The sequence below is a fragment of the Megalopta genalis genome, unplaced genomic scaffold, assembly GCF_051020955.1.
Source record: "Megalopta genalis isolate 19385.01 unplaced genomic scaffold, iyMegGena1_principal scaffold0020, whole genome shotgun sequence".
Taxonomy (NCBI): Eukaryota; Metazoa; Arthropoda; class Insecta; order Hymenoptera; family Halictidae; genus Megalopta; species Megalopta genalis.
In genome coordinates this window covers 1,364,060-1,381,730 of record NW_027476090.1, presented here as the reverse complement: position 1 = coordinate 1,381,730, position 17,671 = coordinate 1,364,060, and the positions used below count along the sequence as shown (strand labels likewise).

At 37.6% G+C, this 17,671-nt stretch overlaps 2 protein-coding genes across 3 annotated transcripts in view; both read left to right on the top strand.

Annotated features, from left to right (window-relative positions):
* LOC117224738 (uncharacterized) overlaps positions 1-17,671 on the top strand; it is a 49,018-nt gene that overhangs the window by 25,862 nt on the left and 5,485 nt on the right. For both annotated transcript variants that reach the window (XM_033477851.2, XM_033477852.2), the window contains 2 exons: positions 7,625-7,707; positions 10,908-10,986. In XM_033477851.2, coding sequence (XP_033333742.2) covers positions 7,625-7,707; positions 10,908-10,986 — 162 coding nt within the window. The remainder of the gene's footprint in view (positions 1-7,624; positions 7,708-10,907; positions 10,987-17,671) is intronic.
* Positions 10,991-14,745, top strand: LOC143260818 (uncharacterized; the record flags this gene model as incomplete). The annotated part of the gene is made up of 1 exon (XM_076527432.1): positions 10,991-14,745. A coding segment is annotated over one exon (2,445 nt), but the record flags the coding sequence as incomplete, so codon positions are not given.

The following is a 17,671-nucleotide window of genomic DNA, read 5'->3' as shown; positions in this document are numbered from 1 at the left end:
GTTAAATAATTGCGATATGTCTTTCTTGCTTCTTGGTTTTAGGGCGATGATTGTGTTATGGATGATAGGAGTTTTGCTCTAAAAATTCATTCTTGTTGCAGCATGTTTCGCTGAACTGAATTTTCTCAGGAATTTTAGGATCTAGAGGTGTTCAAAGGTGTTTCTCTCGTCCCAGAAGTTCTTTCCGTATAATAATTTTTTTTTTTAAAGGTTTAGTACCTCTTAAGCGTTCACATCGTGTATATTGATTTTAATTAAAAGGTAATTTTATATTTAATTAATGGGTAATTTTGAATTTAATTAGAAGGTAACTTTAAGTTTAATTATAAAAGGTTGTTTTTTTTAAATTTAATTGAAAGGTTATTTTAAATTCAATTGGAAGGCAATTTTAAATTTAATTGAAAGGTAATTTTAAATTTAATTGAAAGGTGATTCTAAACTTAATTAAAAAAGTAACTTTTAAGGTTAAATTAAAGGTACTTTTAAATTTAATTAAAAGGTAATTTTAGATTTAATTGAAAAGTGATTTTAAACTTAATTGAAAGTTGATGTTAAATTTAATTAAAAAGTAATTTTAAAGGTAAAATCGAAGGTAATTTTCAATTTAATTAAAAGGTAATTTTAAAAGTAAAATAAAAGGAACTTTCTGGCAAGAGATCCTAGGCAAACCTAACCGATTAAAATTAAATTCGTCTCTTTTATTTCATTACTATGATCTATTTTACGAAAAATATAGTACACGTCATAATAGCTGTACCGTTCGCTCCTTTATTACAAGTGTGACGTAACAAGGGGTGGCTCTTTATTACGACTTCAGTCATCTTCTTTTCTTCTCCAAAAAACAACGAAATAGATACCTCTTGAACAAAATCGTTATTGATACTATTATTACTATACTATTATTATAAATACTTATCTCATTTCCTCAATCACACTAAAATAATTCTTTCAAATATCGCATAATTTTCCTTATCTTCTAACATACTACGAAATCGCATCGCCTCGAAACTTCCCAATCTCCTACCTCTTATTTACGCTCTTGCAAATTGCACATTAAGCCACCATTCACTATACTGCGATCGCTTTGATAATGTTCTCAGCTCACCTCATTCGTCACCGTCGAGACGACGGTCCTTCCCAAAATCATCTCCTTCGATCATCTTCTTATTTATCCTTCTTCCCTCCCCCCGGGCTCGAGGAATGGCTCGCCGGACAAGCGTCCGGGAAAATTCAAAAGCCTCGAAAACGCGTCGACCCCGAAGACAAGCGAACCGAACGAAACGATAATGTCGCGAAATTCGCTGGAAACGCGGCCCGCCGCGAGGAGGCACCGTGACGGAAGGCTTTGCGGCGGTTTTCATCGGGCGATCGTTCAAACGGCGCTGTCATTTGCGACACATATTAAACATTCTAACGGTACGCCTAGAAATGATACACGGGTCAGTCGCATCGGACTTGTGCAATGTATTGAGTTGGCAACTAAGTAATTGCCGATTTCAGTTATAGACGTCTCTCACTCCCATTTTTATAATATCCGTAAATGTTATATTATAAAATTATTATTATTACTATTATTATTATTATGTTATTTTTCATTATCCGTGAACGTTCACTTCTTCCATTTTTAATTATTATCTGTCGTTATTTTTCTTTAGTTTTATTTCACGCACGTTGCAATGAATCCCAAAATAGCAGAAATCAATATTTCGAAAGGTTCACACACACACACCCCCCCCCCACCCCCCCCCCCACACACACAACCTCTCTCTTTGGTAATTATCAATCGTGTGGGTGGATCTTTTAATACACTTTGACTGTTAATCTAGCGATTATGAAAATTGTATAAAACCTAGGCATATTATTTGATTGCATCGAAATTGTAAGTTAACTGAAATGTTCCATGAAATGAAATTAAAATCTGTTTATACTGTTTATACTGTTGATCTAACGATTGTAAAAATTGTATAGAATCGAGGCGAAATTAATTAATTAATTAATTAAATTAATTATTCGCATTAATCGCATAATTAATTAATAAGAAAAATTAATTAATCGCATCGAAATTGTAAGTGAATCGAAATATGCAAAAGTAGAGTCTGTTTATAATTTTCGATGTTAAAAGATTCGTTTATCGATTAAAAGAAAACAATATTGTCGCAATACGTCAAAATTTAACATATGCATATGAAACAGTTATTTCGATAACAAATAAATCAAAGTTCCGATGAAGTTTCAAAAGTTTCAACGAAGAGTCTGTTATTCCTTTAGGTTTAGTTGATTATGTTGTACCTTATTAATTTATCGCACTTAGAACCGAATCAATACAACATTTTGTCAGAGACACATCGATAATATTCGACGGTAGAGCTTCAGTTTTATTTTAATAATATGAAAAATCTGTGCGATCAATGTATCTGCATAAACGCATTTGCTGTTACAAAATGCTTGTTATTATATTGGGTTGGCAACTAAGTAATTGCCGATTTCAGTTATAGATGTCTCTCACTCCCATTTTTATGATATCCGTAAATGTTAGATTATAAAATTATTATTATTATTATTATGTTATTTTTTATTATCCGTGAATGTTAGCAACTGGACAAATTGAATGCAGCGGTCAAGGAAAAGCGACCAGAATTGGTCAATCGTAAAGGTGTCATTTTCCAACAGGACAATGCTAGGCCGCGCACGTCTTTGTCCACTCGGCAAAAATTGATGGATATTGGTTGGGAATTGATGTTACACCCACCATATAGCCCTGATCTCGCGCCATCGGATTACCACTTATTTCGATCGTGCTAAAACTTTTGATGACGATGACGCTGTAAAATCTCACTTAACTCAGTTTTCGGCCGAAAAGGATCAGACTTTCTACGAGCGTGGAATTTTCAAGTTGTCAGAGAGATGGCAAAAGGTCATCGAACAAAATGGAAAATACATTACAGATTAAACTTCGTTCCAAGTAAAACAAAATTTTTTATTTCATTGAACAAATCGGCAATTATTTAGTTGCCAATCCAATATGCATGCGTGTACCGTGTACAATGTCTTCTGACACGATGGTCGACCCCGTGGCCGACGCCGCCGCCGCCGTTCACGTCGCCGCATGCAAACCGAGGACTTAAAAGACCGATACCCGGTACCGTTACTGGACACGATTATCAACGACTGAAAAATGCAACGGCACGGCAGGAAAAAAAAGGGAAGCGAAGAAACGGCCGAAGCAGCGACGATTTTACAGCGTTATTCAGATTCGAACGGTTCAACGGCGGCGCGTAGGTTAATCGCCGTTAAACGGGAATGGTTCTTTCCGCACCCGTGTGCCCTGGTCCACGGTCAAGGTCTACCGTTGACCTTGGGCATCGAATTCTCTCATGGAGACTCAGCTACGATGTTTTCCGATGTTAGGAAAAGCGAGATACAGGCGTGTCGAGACAAAATTTGTAACCGAGCATAATTCTGTAAATAATGTTTGATTCCGGTGAAATGATGCGTTGACGGAATTGCGTAATGCAGTTGTGCGAACGAAATGTGTTTTCTGCTCGAGAAAAGCGTCGTTTTATTTCAATTTGATATCACCGACTCGTACGTTTATTCGAAATACCTTTCAAATGCAGCGGATACATTTTAAATGTAGAAAATTTCTTCAATTTTTTGATGTCTTTCTGTAACTTGATATCTTACGTTTTTGTAACAAGAACACAATCCGATGTACATTTGTTGTTTGGTAATTTTTTAGAATATTATTAATTAAAGTAGTTTAGCAAAATTTTATTTCATGTAACACTGGTCAAAAGTCGGAGCGAAATAGAGAAATAATAAAGGAGAGTGAATTGAAGTAAAATATTAAATAAAGCTGTAATTATTAATTAGCTGCGATTATTTATAATTTATACAATAATATAAATTATATGTATTATTTAATTAATTATATTATATAATATAATTAATCAAATCATATATTATATATATAATATTATGTAATTATATATTATATATAATACAATATAATTATATATTGTATATAATATATATATATGTATAATTATATATTATGTATATAATAACTTATAATTAATTAGCTAGCTCGGTAACTAATTCGTACCGAATTTATTAAGAGGGGAATAAAACGCGTCAGTCACATAATTATCGAGGGAGGAAGGAAACGCGTGCTAAAAGGAGATAGGTAATAAAAAAAAGAATAGTACGCAGACACGTTTATATATGTGATGAATAAAGAATCACGGGCCAAATAAGGGATCTGTTCGAATATATCGATGGATCAGTTTAATCTGGTCTTCCGGAACGGTTCGAACTGTACAACGTTTCGCCAAACGGCCGCAAATTTTCCCATCTTTATGCGACCTGCGTCGTTGCCCGAGCGATCGATGTATGGGAATCGAATACGAACGATCGCCTCGATCGAGACCTTCGTTCGCAAATCGACGATAAAACATTCGTCTCGCGGTTGCACTTGAAAATTCTTTGTGAACCATCTGCGTCGACGATTGCGTCACGCTTCTTCCGTCGATCAGGGCGGAAGAATTTTCGGCACGTTTGCAGAACCTTGGTTCTCTCAGCGCGGCATTTGTAGTTATTGTTCTGCCCTCATTTCGCGTTTTTGCGTCGAACAGATTCACGATACTAAGCTTTTATGGCGGATTTCGACGGCAATTAGAGACGGTCAGGGAAATTTCTCTCGGGAACGACGAACTTCGGGATCGAATCGATTGAGAGAGGACCGTTTCGAGCAGAAATTTTGAACCTTTGGTATTTCAGATTTCTTTCAATTACGCTGTGTAAGTTTTAACTTCGTTTTGTTTTTCGAAGATTAGTAGACGTGATTCTTGTAGATTTTGATACGCCGAGCACGAAAAATTTGAAAATTGCGACGATTCTTTCTGCTTTGACTGGAAAAAAGGCTATTTTGTACGAGTGATTTCCACGTAGAACGAATCTGAAGGCTTTCAGATAACATTATATTTTCAGATAACGTTATAAGGTTTTAAACCCTTAGCACTCTGAACCATTCTGGACGTTGGCTACCAGCTACTCAGCGCCACTTTCCGACAGAAACGGGCATTTACCGACCATCGTATTATTTAGTATGCTTTTGGAACTAACTAACATATTATAATGATATTGGACTTACATGAATTTGGCAGAAATCGAGAAATTTGCAAAAAAATCAATATTTTATTTTTTATAATTTTGTTATTGTTTGTTTTATAATTTTGTTTTGTTGTTGTAATCGCTATCTATGCGAACTCTTTCTCTCGTCGCCTTGTTGCTTGGACGATATCACTATTGCTGCTATCAAAATGATAGACTAACTGCAGAAGAAAACCTTCTACAGTTAGTCTTTCTAACATATCTGTATAAACGTCTACCTGGAGCTCATCTTCATTACTACTTGTGTCATGAGACTCATTCGTGTTTCAACGTTTTGCCATTGTTCTAATAAAAAATATGAATAAATACATAGGTTGAAAATTTCTAATCGTTATTACTAACTCACAAGATGATATTTACCAAAAAAACTTTTACCAAACAATTTATTTACCAAGAGAAGAATCACTTTTCCGATTTTCTCGCTCGTTAGATCTATCTATACCGCTCGACGCTTCAAACCAGACTGAGTTCAGCTTTGAAAATCTTTTCCTCCAGATTTTATGATTATAAATCTCACTATACGGTGCGTGCTATGTTCGCATACCGACCTTTCTTCTACAAACTTGCCTTATCGCTCTTTTCAAATGGCGCTTTTGAAGTGCTCGGACCGTCGTGAGCACGCCTCTGACGTTCTCGTCAAAACCTGCTGACATTTCTTGTATATATCTTAGTAATTTTACTATATTTTGATTTGCCATTTCAAGAGAAAACTTCAGGGAAACACGCATGTCTGAAAAAGTTGCGCTGAAATAACTCAATTCCCCGTAACCACTAATAAACTTGAATGTCCCACGAGAGGGGACATCCGAGTGATATGCTAGAATTACGATGTCCCACGAGAGGGGACAGCGGAGTGCAAAGAGTTAAATGTCTTTTAACTAAGCTAAAATCAACAAGTTGAAATCTGTCTGCACACTGTAACAAGACTTCCTCCCATCGATAATCATTAGAAAAGTTAGAATTTAAGCAGGTTTATTTACTTTTCTGGTGAAAGTGCGAAATATCAAATTACTTTCGCGTGTACCGCGATTAAAGTTGCAAGCAGTCATTGCGATTTTCTATTCGATTTTGACCATATTTGATGAAATCGCTTCAGCTCACCGGGAACATGTGCTGAAAAACAGATCAACTTTCTTACTTCAACAGTGTCATATGGACATTATGAAACGGTGAAAGTACGGACCACTTGCACAAATTAAATAGTACAAAAACAAAGATCACAGTTGTGTTCAATATCTAAAACCGAAAATAAAGTCATCGAGTTGGTCGATCATATTAATGCTATAATTTACATAGGCTTAACCAAATTGTATTTTGTGAACTAACGAGAACGTTCATTTAATTCTTTTAGTTCGTGCTCTGCGATAAGTTGTTAAAATAATTAGTTTATCCTTGCATTTCTAAATGTTGTCTTCAGAATGATGTCAGAGTTAATGAAAACATTCATTTAAACCTGTTAGTTCATGCTAAGTATAATAAGTTGTCAGAACAATTGGTTTAGCTTTGAATTTCTAAACGTTGTCTTCAGACGTCTGCACGCACGCATAATTATTTAAAATGGCCAATACTTTGGATCCTGAAGCGCGGAAGAGGTATCGATTTATCGATGCAACAAATTTTTCGCAAAGTAAATCTCCAAAAATTTGATTCTGGTTACGAAAAACGGGTTTCCAGTCGACCGTGCGCCGCAGCACATTAACTTTGACCTCCGCAATTATTTCGAATTTAATTTCTACGCTAATCCATAAAAATTTCTGAATTTTATTAACACATACAAAAGGTAAGAATGTTGAAATATTGGGTTGGCAACTAAATAATTGCCGATTTGTTTAATGAAATAAAAGATTTTGTTTTACTTGGAACGAAGTTTAATCTGTAATGTATTTTCCATTTTGTTCGATGACCTTTTGCCATCTCTCTGACAACTTGAAAATTCCAAGCTCGTAGAAAGTCTGATTCTTTTCGGCCAAAATCTGAGTTAAGTGAGATTTTACAGCGTCAACGTCATTAAAAGTTTTATCACGAAGGGAGTTGTCCAGGGATCGAAATAAGTGTAACATCGATTCCCAACCAATATCCATCAATTTTTGCCGAGTGGACCAATTCTGGTCGCTTTTCCTTGACCGCTGCATTCAATTTGTCCAGTTGCTAACATTTACGGATAATAAAAAATAACATAATAATAATAATAATAATAATTTTATAATCTAACATTTACGGATATCATAAAAATGGGAGTGAGAGACATCTATAACTGAAATCGGCAATTACATAGTTGCTAATCCAATAGCAATCGATGTCAAAGAACTTTGCTTTGTGCGAGTTTCTAATCTAATCGTTTAAGATACTTTAATTCTATGAAATTTTGAGACGTTTTCGGCGCGGCCGTCGATGCGTTAAGCAGTCGAAGATGGAGATGCAGTTTCAAGAGTGCTTTAATTTTCTGTTACAGTGCCAAAATGCGGAAGAATCTGGTGAAGATTGTGGTGGTCCTGCTGCTGTGTGGCTCGGGCGGGGCCAGGCCGCAGAAGACCGGTAAGTTCCGCGATTTCTCGCCGATGCAAAATGCGATTCCGCCGATGAGAACCTGACCCCTCGATCGAACGGGTGTTTGAAAAGAAGCGGCACCGAAGGAAACGGTTGCAATAGCGAAAAAAAGAAGAGAACGCAGTCGTCGGGGAGGGGCCACCGTTCGTTCGGTCGCGATTCGGTCGACGCGAATGCTGTCGATTTCCGCGAAAGTCTCGATTCAAGCATCGAAATTAGCCTCTAATCAACCGAAGCGCTTTGCAATCTGTGCTGATGATTCCCTGCCGAGATCCTGCTAGATTGCGGAAATTGGTGTGAACGGGAGAGGTCGGGCGATGTTTCAGCTTCTTCGATGTTTCTTTTGGCCAGCGATCTCCGCTCGGAAGCCAAATAAAGAAAATCAGAGCTCGTTGGAAACTATTTATTCCTGGTTTTCTGCAAGGTTATTTATACACCTTGAACTTCCGAGCTCCATAAAATTCGAAACTTTTGAGCTCTCGAAAGATCCGAGCTTGCAAGTGTGTGAACCACCCGACAATGTTCTTAAATCGAAAATTGACCAGGCTTACGAATTCTTCGAGTTTTTAGATCTGTAAAGTTACAAGCTTCGAAAAACTGAAATTGTAAATTCTCGAAAATTTCAGTTTACCAAATTCTCCAGCTTTTTGTTTATTTATTAAGCTATGAACGCCTTACGGGTTGCATTGTTACAAAATTAATTAATACAGTATTATTGTATTATATTATATACATATATTATAAAATATATTATATATTATACTATATATTATTATTATATATACAATAATAATAATAATAATAATAGTAATAATATTATAGTAAGTTATTACTTACTATAATAATTAATTACAAAATATTATATGTAATATATAATATATTTTATACAGTTCAGTGGCATTTTTTTGTTAAAACATCCCCTTTCTCGTTGAAGTAGATCCCAACGTGGACAAATTTTCCAGTTCCTGATTTATTCCATTTCAATTTATTAAACCGTTTACAATTAGTCTCTTGGCATATTAAGCTTCCAAATTAAGCTCAAATCGTCGAGCTTTTCGAATCTTTTTGCGTTCAGCTTTGTAAACTCTGGAGCCGTAAGCTTTGCAAGCTCAGCCATACATTTCTAAATAACCATGTGAGCTGCTGATCTTTTCGATTTCCAAGTTACAAATCGCGATCATACTCTCGGCAAGTCGTCGAACCTTGTGCTTCTGTAATTTTCTCTTCATCGTAAAGTGGAAGTGTGCTACCCTGAAGCAACAGTTTCCTGTCGATTACAATTTCCCCACGTTTATCGTGTCGAGAGCCATGCCCGGGGGAAATACGTCACGGGACACGTGATTACACGAATCGAACCGAACGCAGATTGCACGTTAACGAAACTTGCAATGCTCTAAGCGGAACTATTGTTGCGCCCGTTACGCCTGCTTCGATTCCGGTTCTACTTCCACAATGTTACAAAATTCAATTTCGTAACCAGGAACTTTCCTTCTTCGTCGGGAATTAATCGTCTCGCAATTTTTTCAGGCTGATCGTCAAATCGTTCGCGTTTCTAAGTAATCATCTCCAATAATATCCGATCATCGAATCAGAATAACGATTCAGTTTCAATCGTAAACACATAATTAATGTCAACAAATGAGCATCTGAATGAGCATCAAATGAACAAACATCTAGTGTTTCTTTTCATCCTCTGGAATCAAAAACGAACTTCCATCAGAATATTAGAAAATCTAAAGAACACAAATCGACCTTCTACCTTTATTTACCAGATCTCGCGTTGTCCTTTTGTTTCCACCAAACAATATACTAACAGAAGATAAATCTATATCTCAAACATTATTGCCCTATTAATCCATACATTTTGATCAAGCGAAAGTTCGACTATTTTCTGTTGCCAGGCACTGCAAATAGTTCCACCACCTTCTAATTAGTATGCAACTTAAATGGATAGACATTAGAGCGTATTTCCAAGCAAGTTCTTCGCGTATTTGAGCCGTTTATTTTGAAAGTGGCATAAGTCACTTTGTTTTGAAGTCGATATATTTAAGGGCTTGCGTTTTAACACGTTTAAAAATATGGATGCTAACTTTCGAGAAGATTTACTTGTATTTGTTATCTCAGGATACTGATATTTTTCTCAGTATAAATAATTTCGTGATTATAAGTCACGTGATTATAAGTAAGTATAAATAATTAAGTGATGTTTTGAAAGGACAGTGATTTACTAAAATTGTTGAATAAATTACATATATAATAATAATTTATACCATGAACATATTTAATATGAAGGTTTGATTTCAGTATTTTTTATTTTAATATTCATAAAATACAAAAATAATTAGTACATTTTGAAACATAAGTATAAGTAAGTTATATGAAAATACATCAGTTCAATTTAATTTTCGTCATCGATAGGAGTGATTAAGTCCTCGGAAATCGTGTTTTGTTTCAAATTTTTCAAATAACTGTGGTATATTGGGGGTATATAATTAAGCAAGTTCATCGTGTCTTTGTATTTTGCTGAAGAAACAGGACGAGATCCAGTGTACAACGGATGCATTTCTATTTGTGAATAACGCCTAGGTCTTCCTCTTTTTGGTGACAAATCCAAAGTTAGAAACTCATCTTTTTCATCTAACGTTAGTTTATAAAACATTTTATAGCCATCTGCTGGCGGGTCTGGAGGTAGCCGCCACATCACTATAATATAATTTACAAAACTGCACTATTCTTTCGCACTTATAAAAATAAGTCCAGTGATCACAAGTTTTTTAAACATACTGAAGATAATTCAAAACAATACTTCACACACACACTTATCACACGTTTCTATTTCTTTTACACTAAGCCCCGTAATTAATTTCCTGAGTACAGCGACTTACGCCACTTTCAAAATAAACATGTTTGTTATACCGTTAATTAGCAAAACTTCTCTCGAACAAATCTCAATAGTTCTCAACTAATTGATTGCAAATTTGTTTAAAATGAAAAGATACCGTTCAATTGTAATTAGTGTTACCATTAACTCGATTTTTTTTGAAACAGTTACTTATGCCACTTTCAAAATAAACGGCTCAAACAATGATCCGTTAGCATAGCAATCTTTGAAAATTTGTTTCCAATATCGCTGAATTGTGAGATCTCGCCGTCAACGATCGTTTCAATCGAATTCTTCGATTTTCCAGGTGAATCTTCGCAAACTGCGAAACCGATCGCCGACCAATGGAAACCCTCCAGCACCCCGGCGAACACTCAAGACATCAGGTACACTTGGAACTCCGGAATTAGCAGAGTTCCATACATTAATCTCTATCACGATAACGTTAATCATACTTCTACCGTTCCCGAGGTAAGTGTCGACAGGTCGACGGAACAGTTAATTCGTCGATCGCCGAGAAACCGATTCATACCGCTTAGCGTCGAGGAATCGAAAGTTCGATCGAACAATTCTCTCCCAGCCGTTGCGAAAAGCTCCGAGAAACCGGTTAGGTCTAACCAGCGACCGTCGAAGATATTCGGGAACGAGGATCGAAACGATTCACCGAGACTGAGACACTTCTTTCGGCGGACAAAGGGCCCGTCCGTTTTGCGCAATTTCACTTCGAAGTCCGGTCACGAGCTCGGCCAGGTTCGATCCTTGGGTCCGAAGGTTTCGAAGCGTTTCGACGGTTCCGCAGGGGACGGCGGGTCGCCGAGAAGGACGGAAATCGTTCTTGACAATTCACCGAAAGCTCCGACCTCGGCCCGCGATCCGGGATTCCCGGACCGAGCGGCGGAGATCGCGCTCGCGAACCGCGCCGAGGTCGAGCCGGCGATCGAGTTCGATCACGTTGCGGCCATCAGGAAGATCACCGACTCGTTGACTCAGCAGAACGCCGGGAAACCGTCCTCGAAAGCCGGCGATCGCGTGGTTTCGGCTGTCCAATCTGCTGCGAGCCCGGCGCCGCCTCCTCGGGCCTCGATTCGTCGCTCGAAGCCCCCGAACTCGAAGAACAGAATCAAGGTCCGTCCACATTCGAGTCAGAGCAAAAAAGGTGCGAGCAAGCACGGCTCGAAGGTTCGCAACAAGAGCAACGCTTCCAGGCCTTTGCATTGGAAGAACTGGCCGAACGGGGCTATCCAAACCGCGAGCGACTATCAGAATTACGAGAAGTATACCTCACTCGTGGAGGACCTGAAGCCCGAGGAGACGGTGAAGCAGCCGGTCTCTCAGCTGGCTAGCAATCACCTTGTGCCGGTCGCGAGCCCCGATCTCCAAGAGATCGTTCACTGGTTGAAAATCCCGGCCTTCGTGACCAACGGTAGCCACATTCTGGAGAGTAACGAGGCGAACGGCCCAGTCAGCGTGGTCTTCGACCCGGTCTATCAGAACCTGCAGCCGAACAAACCGTCGAGGCCGAGCACCGTTCAGAGCTTCGGACCTAACCCGGTCTACACTCTCGCTCCTCGGCCGGTTTACACGACCGAGAGGCCTTCTGGTTGGTTAGGGAACGCGTCCCTCAGAAACAAAACCCAGAGCAGTTCTCAAAGCCAGATCAGTCAGGTGAACGTTCTTCATATTTCGAACAGCGACTCGCGGAAGCCTAACAAAACGGTAGTTGCGACCAGAAGACCTGGGAGCAACGGTCGACCCGGGTCGCTGGCATCTCCAGCGATCGAACCTTATTCTTCGTCGGTCGGCCCGACGCAGTTAGCTCCTTCCCCCACCGCGAAACCAGGCCCCAACGTTCACATAGGTTTCACTTCGCACGAAGAGGAGACCAAAGTACCCAACCAACAAGCGGAGCTCCAACCTCCGTTGGTCACCTACGATCAAAGATGCCCGACGATTCTCATAAATTCCTACACCCGTATCAATAACACCGTTCAGAGCAAGGACGGCTGCACCGACCTGAACATCATCATAAATTCCCACGTGTTCAACTCGAACACGTACAAGCCTACGCCGCCGCCTCTGGACCAGGTCGACGAGAATCTTGAGTCAATCGACAAGTACGACTCTGGTTTACCCGTTTACCAGGCCGATTCTCAGGAGAGCCACGGTCCCCTGAAAGACCCGGTGACCTCTGTGTCCGAAGGTACCGATGGTTCCAACCTGCAGGTCTACCAAGGCACGCACATTAGCATCCTAGGCTCTGGCCCAGCCAGCGAAGCGACCCCGGTCGAGCCTCCAGAACAGACGAACGAGTTGTCGAACGATAATCCAGACACTTCCGTCGCTTCCCCAGATGTCGAAGCAGCTGGCGAGTCGAGCGACGACCCTGGCGTACAGTCTGTAGCTCAGCCGGAAGGCGAGGCGCTGAACAGTCAGAGCTCCGGCTCTTCTTCGGCTGCGCCTACGAGCTTGACTGCCACATCCTCTCCGGCGTCCAGCCAATCCGACGATGACGACGACGACGACGACCTAGACTTGTCCCCTACCGGTATTATGGAGTCTATAGCATCCGTGTTCGCTTATTTCACGTACGTGAACCCTCTGCACTACGGGTTCTTCAGCATTGCCGCCGCCCCGTTCACCGCTCTAGCGGCTGGAATCCTTGGCATGGTCACTTTCGCGTTCCCCTGGTTGTTCCCCAGCTCTTTCGGCTTTCGTCGGTCTAATAACGACGCTGTCGAATTTTGGCGCAACGTCGAGGACGTGATTGGCCAGTCCATGGAGAAGTATGGCAGGCTGAACGAGTGGAAGAGCAGGAAGAAGAAGAGAAAGAGATGAAGGGTTCGCTGGGGATAGTTAGGTTTTTACTCGACGGAGGTCTCGAGGGATTCTCCGAAGCTAGGAGGATTGCTTAGAGTGTATAGTTGTTAGGTCAGCTTAGTGTAGGGGTAAAGATGTCGGACGATGATGCACGTTAGGAGATGCGTCGCAGCGATAGGTCGACAGCTCTGCGTCGGTGTCGCCGGTGATCAGGGCTTTCGTTTCTCTTTCTGCAGGCCGTGTCGTTGTCCTAGCTTTTGTGCTTCCTTCGAATTTAACGAGTCGGCTGATAAAATTGATCCAGGAAACGTGGGAGAGCGTTCCGCGGGCTTCGAGCGCTGTTTTTAACCTTCTAGGCACGACGCGCCACTATAGTGGTTTGCTCTAGTAGCTCACTCGCTCATCGTTTGAATCAAATAATCGTCTTCGTATGCGTTGTTTCACACTTCTTTTGTCTTCGCATCGATTTACAACAGTCTACCAGGGTGTCCCAAAAATGTCTCGCAATCCGGAAATGGCGGGTTCCTCTGATCATTTGAAGCAACTTCTTCCTTTACAAAAATGGTCTCCGAGGCACCGTTAACGAGTTATTAACGAAAAACAGCGACCAATAAGAATCGAGTACGGCTGACGCGAGGCGGCCCAGCCAACCAGCGCGCGGAGCCCAGTTCCGCTCATTGGCTCGATCGCCTCGCGCCAGCCGAGCTCGCCTCTCATTGGTCACTATTTTTCGTTAATAACTCGTTAACGGTGCCTCGGAGAAAATTTTTGTAAAGGAAAAAGTTGCCTCAAATGGCCCGAGGAACCCGCCACTTTCGGATTGCGAGACATTTTTGGGACACTCTGTATATACAGACAGAATATACAGTATCAGACTCTGTACAGTACGCATCAGACTCTGCCGTCCAGAGAAATAGCTTCGCGCAGAATTTAGCCGTACCTAAAAGGTTAACAGCGTCGGAACGCGTCGAAGTAATCTATTTGTTGCTGTTTGTTAAATATTGTTTCTTTCAGGTATTATTATTTATTTCCGACCGAGAACGGTCTTATGCGATAAGGATTGCAATTTCAGAGGATAAACATTGACCTCGCCGAACTTAGCTTTAAAGTTACCAGCTGATATTTCTACGAATTTGCGGTTGGATGGATTAGACGCCGGTGGAACAGTATTAACGAATCCGAACGAGTTCGTGTTGTAATACTGTTTCGTTAGCTCTTTTATTTACGTAATTACAGTCTTGTTTAATTTAATATTAACGTCGTTCTAGGGCATTGCCAGCGTTTGCGCCAGTGAATTGTAACGAAAATAAAACATTCGAACGAATAAATTTGCATTTTTTTCTTCGCATCACCAGTGAAGTTATAATTTACTTATAGCACTGCGATTTGTTGAACACGTTCGTTCTCATCCGTTTCTTGTTGCTGCGGCTTGATCCGTTGTTGTGCGAATGGTTGAACGTCAACACGAAACCTAGATAATTAACTTATAAGTAAATATATATATATATAATATATAATATATAATATAATATAATTATATATAATATATAAAATATATATAAATATATATACTATATAATATAATTATATATAATATATAAAATATATATATATTATATAAATAAGTAAATTGTTTCTTCAAGAATGGAAACCTGAGGATAGTAAGATATTTTTAGAGTGAGATCGTTCGTTTCCTTTATAATAAATAAAACCGTATGACAAAAGATATTAGTTTATCACGTTATACAAGGAAATTGTATCAATTAGACAGAAGGACGGATAAGGTTTGACGCTCCTGTATTCCCGAATGTCCCGTGTTCAGTGATAGTGTCACGTTCAATACGTACTCATGAAGAAAAATCTAGTACAAAAGTTCATTTCGTAGAATTCGATCGTTATAGTTATCGAAGATGATGGTTTGATCTGAAATCCTAGATCTAAAACCTTGATGAAGTTGAAGTTGCATAATAATGATCCGTAAAATATGTTATTAGAAAATTATATTTACTGTTCGATGCTTGTAATAAACGTTGTATTTTTATGTTTTAAAGTTTCAATAATTTTGGATTTCTAAATATTTTACTATTAAATCAATATCGTCAACTATCATTTAATAATTTTGGATTCCTAAATATTATGCCATTAAATCAATATCGTCAACTAACATTTAATAATTTTGGATTTCTAAATATTTTGCCATTAAATCGATATCGTCAACTATCATTTAATAATTTTGGATTCCTAAATATTATGCCATTAAATCAATATCGTCAACTATCATTTAATAATTTTGGATTTCTAAATATTTTGCCATTAAATCGATATCGTCAACTATCATTTAATAATTTTGGATTCCTAAATATTATGCCATTAAATCAATATCGTCAACTATCAGTTTCCAGATTATAAATTAGACGACGCTTGATTATTATTGCGCAGGGTAGAGTTTAATAAAAATCTTTAAGCTAGTGGATAACAAATATGCTGTAACGAGGATAAAAAAATATGTTGAATAGGAGAATTAAGGTCGTTGCCCGTGTAACAGCCTGAACGAGACCATAACAGCATCAACACATTTATTTACTCATAATTTATTCATTTCATTCATCCACATTTTCTATTTGTATTATGAACATATCTACTATTTTTCCTATTTATGTAATGAATACGTTGATGCTTGGCCAATATCATTCAGATATTATGCAATTATACGAGAGATGTCCTTCAACCATAACCTCAGCACACGTTAGCAAGCGTTTGCATGTAGCGATTCTGCTATAACAATTAAATTCGACAAGCGTATTATTAGCTTGATTAAACAATTAAATTTTTGATGCGAACGAGAACAATGGTGTGAAATCAGAAAACTATTGCACTTGCGAAGGTACTTCATTAATTTCAATATAGAAATTCTTCTTTCGTTTCATAAAGTAATCCTAATTTCTATTCAAAATAAACATTGAGAAAAGAAGAAAAAAAGAGAAACAGATCGAAGGATTTTAAATCAAATAATTCTTCGAACATTGTTTATATAATATCGCTTCTACTTACTACATACATACTTGATCTCAACACTACATATACTTTACTTCGTTCATGATTTGTAAGTGAGTTTGGTAACTCGCATAATGGTCTAAGTTCGACAGTAATTACTAGACTGCGGATTTTATGCATTTACGAAAAAAAACAAAACAGAAAGCAAAACAACTACGATATAGTACAAATATTTAAAGAGTTCAAACACACTGCTGCATTACCTTCAACTGATTCAAACAACTAAAAATAAAATGCAGTTCTTGAACTTTGCAGTCAACGCAGTAAATTTGTATGTTGCACGGAAACCCGCGGTTTAGTAATTGAATTACTATTCAAAATAAAACAAGTTAGAATAGAATCCTTCTGACACGTTGACAGAAACGAAAAGGTAAGGAACAACCAGTACCTTCTGGTCTCTAGTGAACAAGCATCTACGACGTGCAGAGTGCAGAGCTTATAACCCTTTGCGCTCCAAAGTATTTTCCACCTTTTATTTCAGAATTTGCTATAATCGAGCATACTCTCGTACGTAACGTTGCGACCTAATTAGAATTAAAAATATTACAATTAGTAGTATTTACAATCCTAAGTGCCGCGCAATTGCGTAATTTACCATGAATATAATATAATATAATATAATATAATATAATATAATATAATATAATATAATATAATATAATATAATATAATATAATATAATATAATATAATATAATATAATATAGTATAATATAGTATAATATAGTATAGTATAATATAGTATAATATAGTATAGTATAGTATAGTATAGTATAATATAGTATAATATAATATAGTATAATATAGTATAATATAGTATAGTATAGTATAATATAGTATAGTATAGTATAATATAGTATAATATAATATAATATAGTATAATATAGTACAATATAGTATAATATAATATAATATAATACAATATAATACAATATAATATAATATAATACAATATTATATAATATAATATAATATAATATAATATAATATAATATAATATAATATAATATAATATAATATAATATAATATAATATAATATAATATAATACAATACAATAATTATATAATATAATATAGTAATTATATAATTATATTAAATAATATAATAAATAATAATAGTATACTAATTTATTCACGAATATAATGCGAATCATAAAAATGAGCTATTAATACCAATCGACATAGGAGCACAAAGGGTTA